The following is a 23,095-nucleotide window of genomic DNA, read 5'->3' on the forward strand; positions in this document are numbered from 1 at the left end:
GTTACAGGTCTGTGAGAGCCAGAGATTTTCCTTGTTTGAGGTGACCAAATACTTATTTTCCACCTTAATTTACGAATAAAATCTTTACAAATCCTACCATGTGAATTCATGGATTTTTTTTTCACATTCTTTCTCTCACAGTTGAAGTGTACCTCTGGTGCAAATTACTGACCTATGTCATCATTTTAAGTGGGGGAACTTGCACAATCGGTGGCTGACTAAATACTTTTTTGCCCCACTGTACGAGACAGGCAGAAATTCCAGACATACCGAAGGTCTTTCCCACCTATTTTTCCTTTCAATGCATTGAGTTACTAAAAGAATTTCTCTGCCTCATCACTCTGAGTCTCTGTCTGGGCTTGGTGCTTTTTCAGTTTAAGTTTATTGTTAAAACCTGTGCATGTGCATGCTTGTCATGACTCCAGTGTTCAATGAATGTACATTCATATTCAGTAACTGCATTTATTGCAACATTCAATGTTTTGTATTGCCATATGGGCTGGAACCAGTGTTAATGTATGAATTATCACACAACTCAGTAGCTATTCATATCCAGGTCTCAGTTGCTGTTTTATGGTAGGCTTTGTAACAGCTGAACTTGCTGAATCTTGGTGGCTCGTAAGATGCAGTAACTATCAGAGCTTGTTTTCACGAACTTTGCTGCCAGTTGTGGCGATACCTAAATACCAAAAGAAGATCATATTTATGTTTATGTCTTTCTTTATTTGTTATGTGTCATATGTCAATGAGAGGAATGTTATAACAAAAAAAAAAAAATAAGTTAATGAACATTGCTCATTGCTTTTTAAAACATAATGCATTGTTTTTCCTTTTTTAATCCCTGGAGAAAATTATCTTATCAATATTTTGCATTACTTTCTAATGTGGCATTAGACCCATGATCATATAATCACTAGTTAAGAATACAAACCTTAAACTACAGAGCCATATAGACGCAGATCCAGCAACTCTGACGATGTTCTGTTTTTTCAGTGCACAAATGAAGACATTATCTTTTATGCTAACATCTAGCAATACACATATAGACTAATGTAATTCGCCCTCTTATGAACATATTTATCACTCTTCTTATTTGATATTAATTTGTCCCTCTGTTTCCCAACCAGGCATCTCAAATCAGAAAACATTTACTGCTGTGGGGTCAAAGCCTACAACATTAAAGACCCACAGATGAAGTGCTGTGCAGGAACACTGTACAATCTGACATCGTTAGACAAGCATGGAGGGGATGCACAATGCTGTGGATCCATTCTGCAAAGGCCACAGGTAAAGTCAGTGACACAAATGACAGCAACAAATCATTTTGTATTTTCTACTATTGTTATGCGCAATTCTGACAGGCTTCATCTTGCTCTTGTGGTCATTTTAAAAATGTTGTACAAAACATGATTTAGCTACTATAAAAGCTACTTTTGGCTACTCTCTTATTCACAAGGGATTATCACAGTGACTAGTAAACCTTGGCAGATTTTTATGCCTTTTTGTGTGAAAAAATATGAAGGATAATGTTTAAAGAAAGGAAACTTATAACTGATAGAAAATGATAGGGCAGGAGAAAAACCCTGAGGAAACCAGCAGGTCCACACCACTATGCAATTGAAGTATTATTTACTGAACAGAAGCTTTGTTTGAAGCTTTGTTTAACAGCATGTTAGAATGCATTTGGTCTCCGACTGTCTGTATTGTGCAGAGCTTAAAGACATAGGGAAGGCAAGGTAAGTTTATTTATATAGCACAATTCAACAACAAGGTGATGCTTTACAGAGACATTAAAAAACAAAAACAAATAAAAAGCATGATTTAAAATTGATAGAAAAAACAGTAGATAAAATCAGAACAGTAGATAAAATCAGTAGTTAAAATGTAAGTTTTGAAATTTAAGCTTAAAAGTGTGGATTTGGTGCTTTATTCAAATGCAGCTGAGAATAGGTGAGTCTTCAACCTGGATTTAAATAAACTGAGTGTTTCAGCTGATCTGAGGCTTTCTGGGAGTTTGTTCCAGAAATATCGGAGAAAAATAAAAAATGTAATCCGATCCATTAAATATCACGAAAGCACCTCACAAAACTTGCAACACGCCGTAACTCACCTCAGAACGTTAGCACGTCGGAGCAGTATGCATCACGTGATAGAGCGGCTGTGGCATGCGGGACCTGTCGGTGGTCTGGATAGCATTTGGAGCTTCGCTAGCAACCCGGCATTTCATCTCCGACAAAGTTATCCCGAGAGAAGTAAAGCAAGTGTGTAAGTCCATCTCTGAATGTTTGTAAAGCATTCCTGCGTTAAGCTTAACAAGCGACTGCCTCTTCTTGCTGCTACTTCAATCATGAAACTGCTTAATGATCAGCTGATCGGCTTTTCTGTCGCGAGTCCGTGTCTCTTGTTTGCTTTTGGCCCACTTTGTACCAGAAAGAGGAAACCAGCGGCTGAACAACAGCAGCACGTTTAAGCTTGATCAGCTGTTGTTAGAATTTATTTAATATTACTTTCTACACCAGGATCTTTTTCTACGTAGCTGACGCTGGTAGCTGTGCAGGGGCGGATCTAGCAAAGTTTAGCCAGGGGGGCCGATAGGGCATTAACAGGGAAAAGGGGGCACAAAGACATACTTTTCTTTCTTATTCTCATTTAAAATGTCTAGCTTTTAATAAATAATTATCTGACACCCAAAGTTTTAATTTGATGTAAAATGAATAGAAGTCAATTACTGTATATAGTAACTATTAAGTCTAATATACCCTAGTAAGCTATAGTACTTTTTCCTTTGGGAATGTACCATCTGTGCAGTCTGCAATTTTGTTGAAGAAAGATGTTGAATCTATTTAATATTTCTTGAAAAATAATTGATTTCTGTGCATTTTTTTTCACACTGCATCAAATTAAGGTTGATTACGTCGATTAAGCATCATGAGGTGGAGCGTGAGGGGTGGTTCCCTATTTTTTATTTATTTATTTTTGTTGTTGCTGGGAGTTGGAACCCTATTAGTTAGGTTGCTTAATATTTATGCTAAGTACTCTTTAAAATACCAGAATAGGGAGGATGGTGCAGGTTTAAGTTTATTAGATTGATCAGTATTGCTGAACTATGAAATATTTTTTTTGCATACAGGTATAACAGAATAGCTTTAGTGTAGTTGTTGTTTTAAACTTGAGTATGAACTTATACAAAATGCAGCAAGATATAAAAAACAGTTTTGTTGATTAAAAAACACTATATCGGATTCATATCGGTATCGGCAGATATCCAAATTTATGATATCGGTATCGGACATAAAAAAGTGGTATCGTGCCATCTCTAGTTGAGACATCAGATCTTTTATCCTTGAAATATTCTTGAGGTGATAGTAAGCTGATTTTGTTATTGTCTTAATGTGTTTTTCTAAGTTTAGGTCTGCATCCATCACTACACCCAAATTTCTCGCCTGGTTTGTGGTTTTTAGATGTATAGATTGGAGTTCTCTGGTGACCTGTAATCGTTTTTCTTTGGCACCAAAAACTATTACTTCAGTTTTGTTTTTGTTTACCTGGAGAAAATTGTGGCACAACCAGTCATTAATTTCCTCAAAGCATTTACCAAGAGCCTGTACAGGGCCTTGGTCTCCTGGTGACATTGTGATATATATTTGTGTGTCATCTGCATAGCTGTGATAGTTTATTTTGTTGTTCTTTATAATGTCTGTATTCAGACATATGTCATTAAACACTTTGGTCAGAGCGGTTTCAGTGCTGTGGTTCTGTCTAAAACCTAACTGGAAGGCATCATAGCAGTTATTCTGTTTTAAGAAGTAACTGAGCTGTTGAGAAACTGCTTTTTCAATGATCTTACTTAAAAATGGGAGATTTGAGATCGGACTGTAGTTGTTCATTTGTGTCTTGTCAAGATTGTCCTTTTTCAGTATAGGTTTGATTACAGCAGTTTTTAGTGGTTCTGGAAACACACCTGACATTAAAGAAAAGTTGACGATCTGTAACAGGTCTGACTCTAAAGTCTTTGAGACCTTTTGAAAAAAACTTGTTGGCAGGACATCTAAACAGCAGGAGGAGGAGTTCAGTTAACTTAAGATGTCCTCCAGGTCTTTGCTGTTAATCGGGTGAAACCGTTTGATGGTGTTTAAACAGTTTTTCGGTGGACACAGTACATATCCTGGATCTGCTGTTGATGTACCAATTGCTTGTCTAATCTTTTGGATTTTTTCTGTGAAGGATTTGGCAAAGTCATTGCAGGCCATGGTCGAGTGAAGTTCAGCTGCCACTGACACAGGAGGGTTTGTTAGCCTGTCAACTGTAGAAAATAAGACCCGAGCATTATGACTGTTTTTAGTGATGATGTCAGAGAAGTAGGACCTTCTTGCACTCCTCAGTTGTAAATTATAATTGTGAAGTTTCTCTTTATAGATGTCATAATGAACCTGGAGGTTTGTTTTTCTCCATCTGCGCTCAGCTTTCCTACACTCTTTTTTCATTTTTCACCAGTGTGGAGTTTCTCCATGGAGACTTTTTCCTTCCAGAGATAACCTTCACCTTAATGGGAGCAATAGTGTCCATTACATTTAACATTTTAGCATTGAAGCTATTGACGAGCTCGTTGATATACACAGGTGATTTTTTAAAGAAAAGAAGGATCTCTAATTTAAATACAGCTTATGTTGCACCATAACTGTTCAGAAGGGTTAAAGAAATCTGAGCTGGCAGCAATCACTTCAGAGTGTCGGGTCAGGACACTTGCAAATGTTCAGATGTGAGAGGAACAAACAGGCAGAGTCCAGGAATAAAGTTGTCATTCTTTGTATTTTCAATTGAGAATGTGCCCGCAGCTGGGCGAAATAGAGTGTGTGTGTGTATGTGTGGTTTCTGCAGACAAAGCATAATAATACAATCAATTAGGAATCAGATTACATAATAAACATAAAGATATAATTGAGGTGTACTCAAGTACAGCATATAGCTAAATAAGCTGACATTATACTTCAGCCTGGTTACATAAACTTAAAGTCAGACATTATGCATCAACACACCGCATACAACTATGCACTGAAGGCAACTTTACATCGGTTTATCATCTGTTACACAGAGCACAGAATCAACAACACGATAACAACGAATCTCTCTGCTAGAAGCTAATTAGCAAACAAATCTGTTATGCTAGCGAACTGCCACTTGTACATAATGTCACATAAACAGAAGCAGAAACTGCTGGTAAGTCATCAAATACACTCATGGCTGAACACCAACACAACTGAGTGAAGTAAAACATTAACTTACGGTCTTATGAACGCACACACTGTCCGTTGTTTGGCTGCCGTTTGTCTCTGAACTAAAGTTGCGGACATGCACCCCGATGGAGCATTCAGGGGGCATAGGATATCCCATACACAACCCTAACCCTTTTGTACAGCCGCCCCCAAATTTGGTGTACAAATTTGACCTTGATGGAATGTCCTCTGCACCTAAGCAGAATCCTGGGGTAGAACAGGCAACCTGATGAGCCGGGCCACCGGGCGAGTGTAAGTTCGGTCCTTTACTCGAACGACTGCAGCTCTGACACGATCATCGGCCCCCGGTAGGATAGTTTTCACAGTTCCTACTTGCCAGAGCGCTCGTGGGGTCTGCTGATCAACAATGAGAACCACAGATCCAACTGCAATGTTGTCTGTGTCCTTGTGCCATTTCTGCCGTGGTTGCAAGGTGGGCATAAAATGCCGTATGAAGTGCTTCCAGAATTGGTCAGCCAGGACTTGAGTGTGTCTCCATCTCTTACGACTGAGCAGCTCGGATTCTGGATAGAACACTTGGGGTAGAGAGCAATCTGGCCGCCCCATCAACAAAGAGTAGGGCGTGATGGGATCTGGGTCTGCGATGTCTGAAGAAACATAACCCAAAGGCCTGGAGTTGAGTATACTCTCCACCTCAAGCAGGACAGTCCTCAGCACTTCCTCTGACACTATCTGCGCTCCCAACGTGGTGCGCAGAGCGGTTTTCACAGATCGCACCTCTCTCTCCCAAGACCCTCCAAAGTGTGGAGCACTAGGGGGATTGAAACAGAATCGGATCTGTTCTGCTGCCAGTTGCTGTCTAAGATCTGGCGTTAGGGCGATGAATGCTTCTTGTAGTTCCTTACTTGCACCTCGAAAGTTAGTACCCTGGTCCGAACGGAGTTCAAACGGCTTCCCTCTACGGGCTATGAACCGTCTGAGTGACATCAAGAAGGAGTCAACATCCATGTTTACCAGCAGATCCAGGTGAACTGCTCGAGTAGTAAGACACTTGAAAAGGATGCCCCACCTCTTTTCTGTGCGCCGACCCACTTTAATGAGCATAGGGCCGAAGCAGTCCATTCCAGTCGAATAGAAAGCAGGTCGGAAGAGCCTCAAACTTGAGGGTGGCAAATCTGCCATTTTCGGGACCTCTGGTTGACCTCTCCACTTCTTGCATTCGGGACAGTAATGCTGATGTCTTCTGACTGCTTCTCTCCCCCTTAAGATCCAGTATTTCCGGCGCAACTCAGTGAAAACACGTTCAGCTCCCGGGTGGTTGAGCTTATTGTCACATCGCTGGATTAGAAGCTTCGTAACTGGGTGAGCAGGCTCTAGAAGTACAGGGTGTAGTACCTCAGGGCTCAGGCCTTCGCATCTGCGGAGTCGACCTCCAACTCTAATCAAGTCAGAAGCCTTGTCATACTCAGGAGCGAGGGTAATTAGCCTGCTACTGGATGGAATCAGCTTCTCTGATTTAAGTAATGTGAATTCTCTCGGGAAGCTCTCCATCTGAGAATGTCTAAGCAGGGCCAGCTCTGCCCTTTTAAAGTCATCAGCATCAGGGTGACTGGTGTCATTAGCCGCCCCGTGCATCACTCGAGCAGTGGCTTTCAGGAGTTCCTCATATGTGCTGAACTGTTTGATGTCAGGTATCGCTGGACTAGCGGATCCAGTAAGCAGACCACAGAACACTGGCTTCTTCAGCTCCTCCACTTCCTCCTTAGCTTCTCCCACCGGTGCTTGTGGCCAAAGGCTGGGTGGCAGCTGAAGAAATGGTGGCCCCCGGCTCCAGCGATTCGCACCAGCAAGCTGAGCCACAGTTTTCCCTCTTGTGATATCGTCTGCTGGATTGGTTCCTGAGTCCACGTACCGCCAAGATGCTGCAGCAGAGAGTTCTTGTACCTCTGCAACTCTGGTTCCCACAAAGACTTTATATCTGCATGAATCTGAATGGAGCCAGTTAAGCACTGTGGTCGAGTCTGTCCAGAACACCACATCTTGGATGTCAAGGGTCAGTTCTTTCTTCAGAACAGAAGCCAGCTGTGCTCCTGTAAGGGCTCCACACAACTCTAGCCTTGGAATTGAGAGTTGCTTCTTGGGTGCAACTCTCGACCTCGCAGCCAAGAAAGCCACCTGGACCTTTTCTTCTCCTTGGTCGGTGCGTAGATATGCCACAGACCCATAGGCACGCTCAGAGGCATCACAGAACACATGAAGGCTCCGATGGCTGTGACTACAATCCGAGCGTGAGTCAGTGTAGCATCTCGGCAGCGTTATCTGTGAGAGCTGGCTGAGTTCACTTTCCCACAAACGCCAGGCGTGGAGCAGATTCTCAGGTAAGTGAGGATCATCCCATCCTCTTTTCTTGTCCCAGAGGTGTTGCACGATGACCTTTGCCCTGGTTGTATATGGAATAAGAAACCCGAGAGGATCATACTGCTGGGCGAGCAGCCGATAAATGTTGCGCATTGTTGGCTCTGAACTGACACTCTGCTGATGCTTGTACCGGAGTGCATCAGTCTTACAGTGCCATACGAGTCCTAGAGTGCGCTCTTGCGGATCGGCTGACTCCTGGGAGAGCCAGAGAACGCTACCCTCTGACTGGGATTCAACTGGTAGGTGGCTGATGACCGTGTGGACATTGCTAGCCCATTGTCGTAGTTCAAATCCACCCTCCAAGAGGAGAGACTGCAGGCGATCCACCAACTCCTTGGCTTGGCCTTCTGATGGGAGGCTCTGCAAACAGTTGTCAACATAGAAATTACGTTCTATGGACAGACGAGCATCCTCTCCTGGCTCAGTGTGTTTCTGGACATGATCTTGAAGTGCAAAGGTAGCGCAGCACGGACTGCATGTAGTCCCAAAGGGAAGCACCTGCCATTGGTAGATGGTGGGTTTTTCGTCTACCTTCATGTCTCGCCACAGGAAACAGAGAAAGGGTTTGTCCTCATCTAGCAGACGGACCTGATGGAACATCCCTTTTATGTCACTGCTGAAGGCGACTGGGTGTTCCCTGAACCTGAGAAGGACTCCCAACAGGCTAGCTCCCAGTGTAGGCCCTGGAAGAAGGCAGTCGTTCAGGCTCTGACCCTTGTAGGTGAAGGAACAGTTGAACACTAGCCTGTCCTTCCCGTTGTGGTGCACCATGTGATGGGGGATAAACCACGAACAGTTACTCACTGCGGCCTCTTCCGGTGCAACAGCTGTGACGAAGCCAGCCTGCAGCAGTTTTTGGATTTCCCGAGAGTAGGCAGCTGCCTTCTGTGGTTCTCTGGCAAGTCGTTTCTCTGTACCACGAAGCTGGGCCAAAACTGCCTCTGGTGTAGCACGAAGAGGGGGAAGATTCTTCTTCCACAGTAGTGGGGTGGCGTAGCGATTTACTCCATCAATTGTTACTCGAATTGTCCTTTCCTCAAGTCTCTGAATGGCCTCAGTGTCTTGTCGGGACCTAGTAATGAGCCGCTCACTCCGGTATGGCAAGGTATCCATCTTCCAGAGTCTCTCCACATGGCTGAAGAGCTCAGCTTCTGGTGAGGCCCCAGAGGTGAAGAGACACTGCTGTGGGGTTAGCCGCTGACGTAGGAATCTCGATGGACCCTGTAAAGTCCATCCAAGTCGGGTGTGCACAGCTGCAGGTCCACCTGGAGGACCTAGACGTACTGGCTCCACAGGAGTGAGAAGATGTGGATTATCTGACCCAATAAGCAGAAGGGGCTGTACTTCCTTTATGTCTGGCAGTGGCAGGTGCTTAAGGTGACGGTACCGCTCCTGTAATGCTCTTATCGGGTAACTATGGCGTGCTAGGCCAAGTTCCTTTGCTGTGAAGGCTCGGTGGATCTGGAAGGACTTGTTCGGCTGTGAGGCAGGAGAAATGGAGAATGACACAGCAGCACCATGGATGGTACAGCTATCTTGACGGACAGTGCGAAGTGCTAGGTCCTCAGCTTCCCCGTGCAGCCCCAAGCAATCAGCCGCTTCGTGCAGAAGTATGGTACGCTCTGATCCATCATCCAGTATAGCATAGGTTTCAACCATCTTTGTACTGCTCCTAATGATGACACGACTTAGCTTGAGTAACACCTGACTGCTATTGGTTTGCCGGTCTGCGTACAGTGTCTCAGAGGTGGAACTTACTAAGCATGTGCTTTCCTCTGGTGCACTGGTTGAATCAGAGGCTGTAGCATCTGGGCTGGTATTGACATCATGAAGAACTTCAAGATGTCGGCGCCCACATGGTTTACACTTGGCTTTGAGGTTACACTTAGCTGCTTGATGATCACGGGCGCATCGCCAGCACCTCTTATTCACCTTGATCCACTCTGTCTTCTGCTCCTTCGACAAGAGTTTGAAGTTACTGCACTGATTCAGGTAATGCTGCACTGTATTACAGAATGGACAGTACTTCTTGGGCCTTTCTTGTGCCGCTGACATGTCACCTTCCATCTTTCTCCTGGGCTCACTACCATGGAGAATGGTGGCAACCTTCTGAAACTTATGCTCAGGACGTCTTTCCTTTCGTGAAACTTGCCTCTCCCTGTCAGAGTGGCCGCAATATTGGTCTCCAATTACCTGGACACGCACCTCATACTCAAGCCATTCAGCAAGATGAAGCAGTGTTGGTATAGGAGTGTTGATGGGATTGACAAATCTCTGGAAATTTGCTCTTAGGTCATAAGGTAGCTTAGCTAAGAGGCGAGATACGTGTGAGCCACACCTCAACTCTGTCCGACCTTGTTCTCCCAACTGGTGTAACATACCGACTAGCGCACGGACTTGTAGTGCAAAAGACTTGAAGGCTCTGATGTCACCACTCCTAATGTTGGGTCCATCCATCAGTTTGGTAATCCTTTTTAAGGCCAGATGTTGAGGTTGCCCATACATTTCTGTAAGTGCTCTCATGGTGTCAGCAAATGGGAATGGACTGTTACTGTATGAGTCAGCTACAAGTAGTGCATCTTCACACTTAAGGTGATCTGTCAGGATCTGGAACTTGAAGTGTTCAGGAGCATCAAGTGGAAGTATGTTATCTAGAGCTAACTTTAATCTTGCAAACTCACGTGGGTCCTCGTGCACAAGGTCGGGGATCGTTGGTTGAGGTCCGCGATAAGTCTCTATCGATTGGGCTCTGCCGAGAGAGAGTGGTGTCTGAGGGCACCCACCTGGTTGCAGGCGATCGGTTGGACACTGTCGGCGGTCATCTGGATAGTTACCACAGCGCCTGTACGGATAACTCGAATCCTGATACCCATATCCGTAAAGAGAACGATAGTGACTGTCAGGGCAGCTTGGGTGACCAGGGGTAGGATACCTGTCATCTTCTCTGTAGTATGGATCATCTTCATAGCAAGCCCCTAGCTTTGGCAATCTAGGAGGAGTGGCAGGCTGACTGCAGTTCCTGTGGCGACGAGCATACACCTCATCAACCCTTCTTTGTTCTGCATGATATGGTGATCGTCCCCTTGCTGCTGACGCTGGAAGTGGAGAGGGCCTCTCACCTGGTGTCATTGGTGAAAGAAAATCTTGAGATTCAGGGCATGAGTCGACTGAAGGTGATGGTGACTGTGCGCTGCGCTCCCTGTCAAGATCTGCGTCATTTAGACTGTGGGTGAGCTCCTCAATCAGGCCATGCTGGCTGTCCTTTGGATGTTGAGACTCATCCCCAAATGGCACCTGTGGAGCACTTTCAGGCTGATGTGGGCTCTTCTGACCTTTGATTGGCACCAGCTTACTAGTGTGGGCAGGTGTGGTTGACGTCCCATCCTCAGACCGTGATGTGGCATGCTGTGGAGCTAGTACAGGTGAGCTAGAGATCAATTCTGTCAGGCGTTGCACATCTAGTCGGAGTTGATTGTGTTCCTCTTTCATATGATGAATATATTGGAGAATTTCAGGATGAGTAGAATGCTTGCCCTGATCATCATGTGAGAGTCGGTTCTTAGTGAGGTCATCCACTTCATAGTTCTGGAGGTATGATGGCAGCTTGCTATGTCTGTGCGGACGGTCAGACTCTCTGTATGGGTATCGGCCTTCCATTCTGAACATATAAGGCTGAAGCAGTTGCTCACATCCGGCTCGAAGGACCAAATGTTCAGAAGGGTTAAAGAAATCTGAGCTGGCAGCAATCACTTCAGAGTGTCGGGTCAGGACACTTGCAAATGTTCAGATGTGAGAGGAACAAACAGGCAGAGTCCAGGAATAAAGTTGTCATTCTTTGTATTTTCAATTGAGAATGTGCCCGCAGCTGGGCGAAATAGAGTGTGTGTGTGTATGTGTGGTTTCTGCAGACAAAGCATAATAATACAATCAATTAGGAATCAGATTACATAATAAACATAAAGATATAATTGAGGTGTACTCAAGTACAGCATATAGCTAAATAAGCTGACATTATACTTCAGCCTGGTTACATAAACTTAAAGTCAGACATTATGCATCAACACACCGCATACAACTATGCACTGAAGGCAACTTTACATCGGTTTATCATCTGTTACACAGAGCACAGAATCAACAACACGATAACAACGAATCTCTCTGCTAGAAGCTAATTAGCAAACAAATCTGTTATGCTAGCGAACTGCCACTTGTACATAATGTCACATAAACAGAAGCCGAAACTGCTGGTAAGTCATCAAATACACTCATGGCTGAACACCAACACAACTGAGTGAAGTAAAACATTAACTTACGGTCTTATGAACGCACACACTGTCCGTTGTTTGGCTGCCGTTTGTCTCTGAACTAAAGTTGCGGACATGCACCCCGATGGAGCATTCAGGGGGCATAGGATATCCCATACACAACCCTAACTCTTTTGTACAATAACTATTATTATTAGGTTTTAAGCAGGTATATACTATAACTCAAGTAAGTCAAGGAAGTTTTTTTTACCATGAATGTGAGATTGTGGACTGCCTGAATTAGCACAATGACTGCAAACTGTTGTGCTTTCATTAACCATAATTGATGATATATCTTCAAATCCAGGACATTTGCTGCTCAAGTGAGGACAAAGAGGTGCTGTACTCTGCCAAGACAGGGTTTAGCTGCTGTGGTCACCTCTACTATAACACCAGCCTGTGGTCATGCTGTGCTGGGAGGCTGAGATCAATCCATGAAGCAGGACAGGATCAGAGAAAGATGATAAAAGGTCTGTTTAGATGTTACACATTCTCTCTTACAAAGTAGGACTTAATTTTATGTCAATTTATCTTGATTGCACAACCTAGAGATCTCACTTTACCAATAATATGTCTATAATGTTCTTTGTTTTTCAGAATCCAGAGTTCTATCTGTGAATAATTTGAATAAAGCTAATCTTTGCAGAGGTATTATAAAAACATATTGGTAAAAAAAAAAAGATATTTATGAATTGATATGAATTAGTAGTGTAATATATTTGTGTATCTTTCTCCTTAGTGTACATTGGGGCTGTGGAAAGTGTCTCTCTGCAGAGCGTTGTGTTCAGGAATGTTTTGAAGGTCTATGGGATGGAGGCCAAAGTGAAAGCTCTGCCTTTGCCCTACGTCCTGGAAACAAATGATCGCTGTAGCTATCCTAAACTGATTCCTGGGAAGACCTACTTCTTTAACAAAGACAATATTTTCACTGGTTTCATCGATGATTCTTTTCTGCAGCCACTCCATTTCATTATTTCCAAGTGTTCACCTAGGATCACCACTCACCGAAAATTAATCAATATGCCTTTTGCATACTGAGCACTCACACTAAAGCTGAGTGTATGCTGACACCAGCCCAGCAGCTAGACCCTGAACTTCAAAATGTAACAAAGGCAATAATGAACAGATAGGCTGGTAGCATTATAACCTTCACTTCTAAATGTACATGTTTCTAAAACAGATATATTGTGGGGATTACTTTGTCTTTGAGCTGGTTTTTAATTTTGCTCTCTGTAGCTTAAGATTCAAATCTAATTTTCAATATAAGGACTGTTTTTAATACTTTATGGAATCCTTAAAATGTCAATCCTTTCAGGACTGTGTGAACTCTTTGGGACTTGTATATTGGACAATTGATATGCATGCAGCTTTATGGCCAAATGAAGCCTGTTTCCTCATTGTTGCAAACAAAGCAGATAAATGATCTTGAGTTTATTCTATGTGTTGAATGTGGCTTTGATAGATTTACAGTGGAGCTCTCAATGTAAATCTATCAAACAGTGAACTTTCTTTTTAATATTCTGCTTTTTAAGCAGCCTTTAATGTATGCACCACAGAATAACTGTGGTGCATAAAGTAGATATTTGAAGCAATATTGATGCAACAGAGTTCAGTAGGGAGTCAATCTTTCATTGTGTGAATTTATAGATGAAAATTATATCTGTAAAATGAAAATTAAACCAGCTTCATCTCAAAGAATAAATGAATTAACTTCCTATCGTGTTCACTATCTTCTATATTTGTTACTGACTGTAGTCACTTCATGATATAACCACACTTTGACTAGTTGACACAGAAGATAAAGTTAACCTTTCCCAAGACCAGACATTGGCTATATCATATGACTCATTAAACTCATTAAGTTAGGACATTATAAAGGATAACTATTAAAGGTGCCACTAAAAGTAAAAAGATAGCCATATGTTGTAACTTTATTGCAGTTTTTGTTTGATAACAGCATTTTGATTATTTTGTAAGTGATTTAAGTGTTAGTCACATGTTTAGTGAGGGCTGTTAATTATAGATTTAATTTTTGCTAAAAGGGAGCATTTAACAGTTATTTTCATTAGAAACTGCGTTTCCCAGAATCCTTTGTGGTAGACGAAAGTTACTCTGGGTTTTAGCTAGCAAAGAAAGTTTGGGAAGCCATTATATGTTGCTCTGATGTCGAGCAGTTTATTTGTTGTACATTCCCCTTTTTGAAGCCTTATATAAAGACTATCGTTTCTCCAATTGATGTCCGATCCATTTTTTTGGGCTAGTGGATTTGCCACAACATTTTTTGGTGCCGAAACCCGGGAGAAATGAGCGAACAGGACTTACGTGGAGCCGCGGCCGCCGAAGCTGCGGGAGTGGCAGATGATGAGCATCAGAGAGAAATGGAAAGAACAAAACGGAAACGTGGGACGGTAAGAGGTGCTACCACACGACTTGTACATCAAATTGACTCCGAAATGGCTAAACCAGATCCGGACACTGACCATCTGAGCGCATTACTGGAAATGCTGTCGGCAAAGGAGCTCAGCTTGTATGCCTTAGATAGTGAAATAGAACGTAAAACAGCTCTGGATGACCTGGAAATGGAGATCGAAAGCACAGAGGAATATAAGGAGCGCATCATCCTGTCCAAGAGCCGTGCACGGCGCATAATTAAGAGAAATGAGGATTGCCGCGAACGAGCCGCACATCAAAGGGTGAGTGACGCTAACTCTGCTCATTCATTGGCACAGAGAGCATCGGTAAAGCTTCCTAAGCTGATCATTCACAAATATGATGGAGATGCCAGTTTGTGGCAGGAGTTTTGGAGTCAATATGAAGCTGTTATTCACCACAATGATGCACTATGCAAAAGAGAGAAGTTTACCTATTTGAAAACCTATCTCACTGGCCAAGCAGCAAAGGCAGTTGCAGGACTAATGTTGACGGATGAAAATTATGACAACGCAATTGAGTTACTGCAAAACCGATTTGGAAGAAAGGATGTAGTAATTAGTGCGCACATGTCAAAACTGCTGAACCTCACACCTGTTAAAAAATCCTCTGATGTGCATGCTTTGAGGCAGCTATATGATGAATGTGAAATTCAGATCAGAAGTTTAGAGTCATTGGGTGTAGTGTCAGAAAGCTACGGAAGCTTGTTATGCCCAATATTGCTAAAGATGATTCCAGATGATATAGCTCTTGAATACAGCCGTCAGAGAAATGGAGATGAAGAGTGGAAAGTGTCAGAAATGGTCACATTCCTACAGAAGGAGGTTCAGAGCAGGGAAAGAACGCTGCAAATGACAAAGTCGTACAACCCACAGAAAGCTGAAAATAAACTGTACAAGCCACCGTTCAACGATGTGAGGTTTAAAAGGCCTAGCATACAATCTACTGCTGCCCTGTACACAGCCAGCCAGAAACAAAACACCTGTATATTCTGTGAGAGTGACGATCACAAATCGCAAAACTGCCCAAATAATGACACGCTTCAAAGAAAGGACAAGTTAAAGAGAATGGGGAGATGTTTTGTGTGTTTGGGACAGAAACACATTGCAAGATTCTGTAAGACCAAGAATGTGTCCTGTGAGAAATGTGGACGGAGACATCACGTTGCTGTGTACGGTGGTGAAAGGGTGGATGTACAGGCCCCATCCCAACCAGAAGAAGCAGTGGTCTCCTCCGTGCTCCCTCATTCAGTAAGAGTGAAACCAGGTGAACAGAACACTGTGTTGCTACAGACTGCAAAGGTGTGGATTGAAGGCCCGTCAGGCAGAAGGATAGCTCGTTGCTTATTAGATGGAGGCAGCCAAAGAAGCTTCATACATGAAACGTTGGTGAAGTGCCTAAATTTACCAGTAATAAGGCAAGAGACATTGACACTACACACATTTGGGTCCTCCTTTCCCACAAGATCACAGCGCGGCATAGTGAAGGTTATGCTAAAAAATATCTGGGATCCTAGCCAGAGTATTGTAATAGAAGCTGTGGAGACCCCACAAGTGTGCTCGGCAATAATGAAGGTTCCTGGTGAACAGATCCAGCATGAGCTTAAGAAAAGAGGATTACAACTGGCTGACTTCCCAGGATCCAATGAGGAACCAGAGCTTGCTGTCCTCATAGGAGCTGACTACTATTGGCAGATCGTGACAGGAAGGGTGGAGAGACTTACAGAAACATTGGTGGCACTGGAGAGCACCTTCGGATGGTCTGTTCAGGGGCTGGTTTCTGCCTCAAGTGTTACAGAGGCAGCCTGCATGTTCCTTCCGTGTGAGGAAGAGAAACTCCTCTCCAAGCAACTGAAAGCATTCTGGGAAATAGAGTCTCTGGGTATTACAAATGAGACAACAAAGAACCCAGAAGATGATGAGGCTCTGCAGATGTTTGAGAGAACGACTATGTTTAAAGAACGACGATATCAGGTGGAGTTGCCATGGAAGCCAGAAAGGGTAGAGCTCTCAGACAACTACAGAGTTGCCAAAAAACGGCTGGAAGGTCTGAGTAAAAGATTTAAGAAGGATGTCACACTCTTCAGCAGGTATAATCAAGTGGTGGAGGACTACTTGGACCAGAACATTGCAGAGGAAATGACACCAAACAGCAGCACAGATTCTGTAATGTATTATATGCCTCACCATGCAGTGCTGAGAGAGGACAAAGCAACTACAAAATTAAGAGTGGTCTTTGATGCATCGTCCCATGAAGAAGGCTGTCTGTCGCTGAATGACTGCTTATTTACGGGCCCAAATTTGAATCCAGATCTGCTCAGTGTTCTCCTTAGATTTAGGGAACACGAAATCGCCTTTCTGGCAGACATAAAACAAGCATTCCTGCAAATACGTCTTGCAGAAAGGGACAGAGACGCAGTCAGGTTCCTGTGGTTCTCAGGTGCACCGAATGGAGAAGTGAATGATCACCTGCGCATTCTGAGGATGGCGAGAGTGGTGTTTGGAGTTACACCAAGCCCGTTTCTGCTTGCAGCGACAATTCAAAGACATCTAAAACAATATGAAACAAGCCAACCACAAGTGGTGAATACAATAAGGGAGTCACTTTACGTAGATGACTTCATTTCAAGTACACGCTCAGTGGAAGAGGCGTATCACGTAACGACGAATGCCAAAGAAATACTGGCGGCTGCTGGTATGGAGCTTTGCAAATGGATGACAAACTCAACTGAACTGAGGCAGAAATGGGAGAAGAGCTCCACAAACTACATGATGGCACCTGAAACGAATGGAGTAGCATTAAAGGTGCTTGGATTAGTGTGGAGGCCAGAGCCTGATGATTTCACCTTTGACCTTAGTTCTCTAGTGAGGCTTCTAACAGAGAAGAAAGGAACCAAACGAAGCGTGCTGCAGTCCTCAGCACAAATTTATGACCCACTTGGGTTTCTGAACCCCTTCACCATTAGGGTCAAGTGCATGTTCCAAGCAATGTGGGAGAGGGGGCTCTCTTGGGATGAAGAATTGCCACCAGATCTGGTACAAGAATGGCAACAGTGGTGTTCAGAGCTTACTCAGTTACACCAGCTCACCATACCAAGGTGGTACCAAATCAATATGCAACAAGAAAGCAAGGATGGCTTGGAATTACATGTGTTTTGTGATGCCAGTGAAAGGGCATACAGTGCTGTGGCCTATCTGCAAGGCAAAACACGAGAAGGAGAAACGACAATGAGCTTGGTCGCATCTAAAGCCAGGGTGGCTCCCCTAAAGAAAATGACGTTGCCACGTCTGGAACTCATGGGAGCCGTGATTGGGGCCAGACTGGCGAACAACTTGATCATTTCGCTGAAGATGGAGCAAGCCCAAATAAAAATGTGGACTGACTCCATGATCACTTTGCAATGGATTTGCAGTTCGGCACAAAGGTGGAAACCGTTTGTTGCAAACCGAGTGACTGAAATCCAGACTCTTACGAGTCCATCTTCATGGTCACACATCCCAAGGAAAGCTAATCCCGCTGACCTGCCCACAAGAGGACAATCAGTGGAAGCCTTACTACAAAACCAGCTGTGGTGGAATGGCCCTAGTTTTCTTGTATCAGAAGATCGGATGCCTGAGTCTGAAGATGAAAACATTTCAGACGAAATGAATGTAGAACTTAAATCCAGTTATCAAATAGCCATGCAGTTTGCTGCTAATGACACTGACATCTGTGAACCAATACTGAAGCTTGAGAGTTACAGCGAACTGAAGAGAGTGCTCAGAGTGACAGCATGGATTAGGAGATTCATAGCTAATGCAAAAACAACGATGCAACCAAAGATGCGAGGTGAGCTGACAGCAAATGAGCTTCTTGATGCTGAGAAGTACTGGATTAAGTTTGCACAACATCACAGTTTTCACCAGGAGGTCCAGAGACTGAAAGTAGGAAAACCTATGATGAATGACAGATTCAGGAACTGAAACCATTCCTTGATGAAGATGAGCTCCTTAGTGTTGGAGGCAGGCTGCAGCAGTCGGACTTCACATTCAGAGAGCAGCATCCTTGGATTCTGCCAAACAAACACAGATTTTCAGAACTGCTGATACAGGACTGTCACAAAAGGGTGATGCATTCAGGAGTGAGGGACACTCTTGTACAAATAAGAGAGAGATATTGGATCATCCGGGCTCGGCAGCTGGTTAAGAGCATTGTGACCAGATGCACTGTGTGTAAGAGGTTTAAGGCAAAAGCTGGGCATCAGCTAACTGCACCTTTGCCTAGGGACAGAATATCCGAGTCACCACCATTCGAAGTTACAGGTGTGGATTTTGCTGGGCCACTCTATGTGAAAACAGAGGATTCTGTGAAAAGATCCTACATTGCCCTATTTACCTGTGCTGTGACACGAGCGGTCCATTTAGAGCTTGTGTCAGATCAGTCAACTGAGACATTTTTGCTAGCGTTGAAGAGATTCATTGCCAGGAGAGGGCTATGCAGAGTTATCTATTCTGACAATGCCAGAACATTTAAGAGAGCAGACCAAGATTTGAAGGAGCTGTGGAAGACAATTAAAGACCCACATTTGCTGGAGTTTTTTTCGGAAAGAGGAATTACTTGGAAGTTCATTGCAGAAAGAGCAGCCTGGTGGGGTGGATTCTGGGAACGTCTTGTCAGATCAGTGAAAATCTGTCTCAAGAAGGTGTTAGGTAGAGCTTCACTCCACTTTGAAGAAATGTGTACTGTGTTGGCGGAAGTCGAAGCTACTCTGAACTCTAGGCCTCTCACCTTTGTGCACAACGAGGTAAATGAACCGCAACCACTTACTCCAGCCCACTTTTTGGTGGGCAAACGACTGACATCTCTACCACCCAAGTCAATCCCAAAGGACACACACCATCCAACACCTAACAAAGAGGATATTACTCGGAGATGGAGATACCGGCAGAAACTTATGACCAACTTCTGGAACACCTGGAGAAGGGACTATCTGTTGGAGTTGAAGTCAGCTCATTGCTGTGACGCTTCAAAGCCTACACCCCTAAAACTAGGGGATGTCGTGCTCATTGGGCATGACAACCTCCCCAGACAAGTGTGGAAACTTGGAAGAATTGAAGAAATGTTTCCTGGTCGAGACGGTCTTGTTAGATCTTGCTTAGTTCGCACGACAACGGGGACTCTGTTAAGAAGACCGATTCAGTTGTTGTATAACCTAGAGCTTTAGATGAACAGATTGTTCATCGGGGGGGAGGATGTTGTAACTTTATTGCAGTTTTTGTTTGATAACAGCATTTTGATTATTTTGTAAGTGATTTAAGTGTTAGTCACATGTTTAGTGAGGGCTGTTAATTATAGATTTAATTTCTGCTAAAAGGGAGCATTTAACAGTTATTTTCATTAGAAACTGCGTTTCCCAGAATCCTTTGTGGTAGATGAAAGTTACTCTGGGTTTTAGCTAGCAAAGAAAGTTTGGGAAGCCATTATATGTTGCTCTGATGTCGAGCAGTTTATTTGTTGTACATTCCCCTTTTTGAAGCCTTATATAAAGACTATCGTTTCTCCAATTGATGTCCGATCCATTTTTTTGGGCTAGTGGATTTGCCACAACACCATAAACAGGAGGATATAGCGGATCAGTATATTTATATGTAAAATTTATATGTAAAATGGTCAATTTAATAGTTGCTCAGCCAGTCCACTCTGATCTAAAGTGGTGAATTGGCTACTGAAAGACCAGCATTACTCTTAGTTACTTATAGCTTGATCCTGCATAGATAGCTTCAGACTAATTTGGCCTACGTCAGGCCCCTAAATTGTACCTAGTTATATTCCAAGTCCATTGGGAGTTGCTGTAACAGGTGTGGTGATTAGATACCTGGCCTGCAAGTATGCTCAGGCCCCAGTTTTTGCCAGAGTAGGTGGACATTCTTGGAGAGAGAGGTAGGACCAGGCGAGTCCTTTCATTCACTAGCTTAATCTGAACCCTGGATCGCCTGCTGGGTAATACTTGTAGATCAGAGATTAGGGCTTTTTAAACAGAGAGCTGATTCCCACTTCCTGTATTGGGGTGCTGGTTCTGACAATCCACAAGATGATCTCCTATGGCAACTACTAAAACAAAGAGGATTAGCAACTACTTTCACATTTTAGTTAGAAATGCATGAAAAGGCAAATTCATTTTTAAACTTTTTGTAATGCAGTTTTCTGGATTTTTTATTTTTTAAATTTTTTTTTGTTATTGTTGTGTCATCTCTGTCAACCTACTATTGAAATAATAGAATGATCATTTCTTGTTAGTGGGCAAACTTTCCTTGACTGTAAGATTTTACGTTCAAAATTACACAAAACCAGACAGAGGAAAAAAAGTCAAAAACATCAACATCCAAGCAAGAAAAAAAAAACACAGCTTAGTCAGTCTAAATCACAGGTGTCGAACTCCAGGCCTCGAGGGCTGGTGTCCTGCAGGTTTTAGATGTAACCTTGATACAAGACAGCTGATTTAAAGGCTAAATTACCTCCTCAACATGTCTTGAAGTTCTCCAGAGGCCTGGTAATGAACTAATGAACTAGGGGTTCGAGCCCCGGCTCGGACAGTCTCGGTCGTTGTGTCCTTGGGCAAGACACTTCACCCGTTGCCTGCTGGTGGTGGTCAGAGGGCCCGGTGGCGCCAGTGTCCGGCAGCCTCGCCTCTGTCAGTGCGCCCCAGGGCAGCTGTGGCTACAATGTAGCTTGCCATCACCAGTGTGTAAATGGGTGGGTGACTGATTGTGTAAAGCGCTTACACCTTAGGGACTAGTAAAGCGCTATACAAATACAGGCCATTTACCATTTAATCATTTGATTCAGGTGTGTTGACCCAGGGTGAGATCTAAAAACTGCAGGACACCGACACCAACTCTCAATAGAGTTCATTTATGTATTTCATTTTCTCAGTGTGGGGTTTTGCAGGCCTTAGTATGCAAGACATCAAGGAATTAAAGCAGCGTAGAAGGGAGAGCCTTCAGTTTTCAGGCCCCTCTTCTGTGGAACCAGCTTCCAGTTTGGATTCAGGAGACAGACACTATCTCTACTTTTAAGATTAGGCTTAAAACTTTCCGTTTTGCTAAAGCATATAGTTAGGGCTGGATCAGGTGACCCTTAGTTATGCTGCAATAGGTGGATTCCCATGATGCATTGAGTATTTCCCTTCACTCTCCTTTCTCACTCAGCATGTGTTAATAGACCATTGAATCATACTTGTTATTCATCTCTGTCTCTCTTCCACAGCATGTCCTTATCCTGTCTTCTTTCTCTCACCCCAACCGGTTGTAGCAGATGGCCGCCCCTCCCTGAGCCTGGTTCTGCTGGAGGTTTCTTCCTGGTAAAAGGGAGTTTTTCTTTCCAACTGTCACCAAAGTGCTTGCTCATAGGGGGTCACTTGATTGTTGGACTGCGACTGTTGTTGTGATTTGGCCCTTATAAATAAAATTGAATTGAACTGAATTAAAGAGAGAGAGTGTCAGAAGACATGAAGCAAAGGGCCTTAAACTGAAATGAAATCCAGGTTGCTGCATTCAGCCTTGCAGCACATGGGTATTTGCACACTGTGTAATTTTTTTTTCAATTTTAAACATATTCCTTTTGAGTTTTTTAACACACAGGTCCCAGCCACAGATGGCTCCTGTAGTCGATTGTCTCTGAGATATTTCGTTTGATTTTTCTCCAAATCCGAAGCTAACTTTACTTGCTGGTACGTTATTTATAAATATGTATTTTCCAAGGAGAAATACACACAGAGCTGTTGTTAAATAAGTGCCAGATTCTTTCTTATCAAAAAAGATCAGTTTACTACCTTGTTTTGGTTACAGAGCATCTATAGAGCATAATGCTGGAAATCATATTTATTTATATTCAAACTGTGCACATATCCCGTTGTTGTATTGAGAGCCACTATCTCAGGTGCCTAATCTGGGACCATCAGGAGTGTGTGGGAGGGCCATAAAAGGAGAAGGTCCAGATTTAATCTCTTAGGTTTTAGGGGACTCCCAAACTAAAACATAGTTAAACATGTGTCTGTTCTCTTTTGAAATATGAAGTTTTTTTTAGTCTGTGCTAAAATATGTTACTTTATGGAACAACTTGAATTTATCTTCTTTTCTAAAGTGCCAGATCCTCATTCATTTTGATGATAGAAATTTCCAGCTTTTATCTTTAATAGGTTTTTAGTTATCCGCTTAAAAACGTTGCCTTAGAAAAAATGGCCTGAAAGTAGGTTGATGGGCCATTAAAAAGAAAAAAAAAAAAAAAAAACTGAAATCAAGTCTTTTTCACAGATGGGTTCAAAGTGGGGGTAGTTCCTGTTTGTAGTGCAATAGACAGGCTGACAGATTCCTCCTATTAGTATATGTGAGACAAACATGTGTGTATGAATGAGAGAGAGCAGGATGCAATGGTGAAGATGTAAGGAGCCCTTTATTTATTCCCTTTGTAAAGGGAAACACGGACAGAGCCGACGACTCCAGTAAACGACCATCTCTAAGATATTTCATTTGATCCATGTCCAAGTTAGTTCTCACTTAGCTGGATTTTTTTTTTTTTTCCAAAGCTGGAAAGTTATTTGTAAATATGCATCTTCTAAGGAGAAACACAGACAGCTGCGGTCAAATAAGTGCCAGATTCTTCCTTATCACAAAAGAGCAGCACAAATGCCCATCTCTCCTTGTTGTGGTTACAGAGAAAATCAAGCATAAT

The 23,095-nt window shown here is 43.2% G+C and overlaps 2 protein-coding genes across 2 annotated transcripts in view; one reads left to right on the plus strand and one right to left on the minus strand.

Moving 5' to 3' along the window:
* The window catches only part of LOC308400518 (uncharacterized protein), a 48,957-nt gene extending 34,972 nt beyond the window's left edge, over positions 1 to 13,985 (plus strand). The window contains exons 14-17 of the mRNA XM_080888271.1: positions 1,128 to 1,287; positions 12,264 to 12,426; positions 12,554 to 12,604; positions 12,696 to 13,985. Of these exons, the coding sequence (XP_080744397.1) occupies positions 1,128 to 1,287; positions 12,264 to 12,426; positions 12,554 to 12,604; positions 12,696 to 12,994 (673 nt within the window). The 3' untranslated portion in view covers positions 12,995 to 13,985. The remainder of the gene's footprint in view (positions 1 to 1,127; positions 1,288 to 12,263; positions 12,427 to 12,553; positions 12,605 to 12,695) is intronic.
* Positions 1,919 to 6,509, minus strand: LOC308400519 (uncharacterized protein). Its single transcript, XM_080888272.1, has 2 exons — positions 5,284 to 6,509; positions 1,919 to 4,872 (listed from the first exon to the last, which is right to left on the minus strand). The coding sequence occupies exon 1, from the start codon at positions 6,414 to 6,416 to the stop codon at positions 5,469 to 5,471; it is 948 nt and encodes a 315-aa protein (XP_080744398.1). The 5' UTR covers positions 6,417 to 6,509; the 3' UTR covers positions 1,919 to 4,872; positions 5,284 to 5,468.
* Positions 13,986 to 23,095: the final 9,110 nt, after the last annotated feature.

Source organism: Rhamphochromis sp. 'chilingali', assembly GCF_963969265.1.
Source record: "Rhamphochromis sp. 'chilingali' genome assembly, chromosome: 8".
Lineage (NCBI taxonomy): Eukaryota > Metazoa > Chordata > Actinopteri > Cichliformes > Cichlidae > Rhamphochromis > Rhamphochromis sp. 'chilingali'.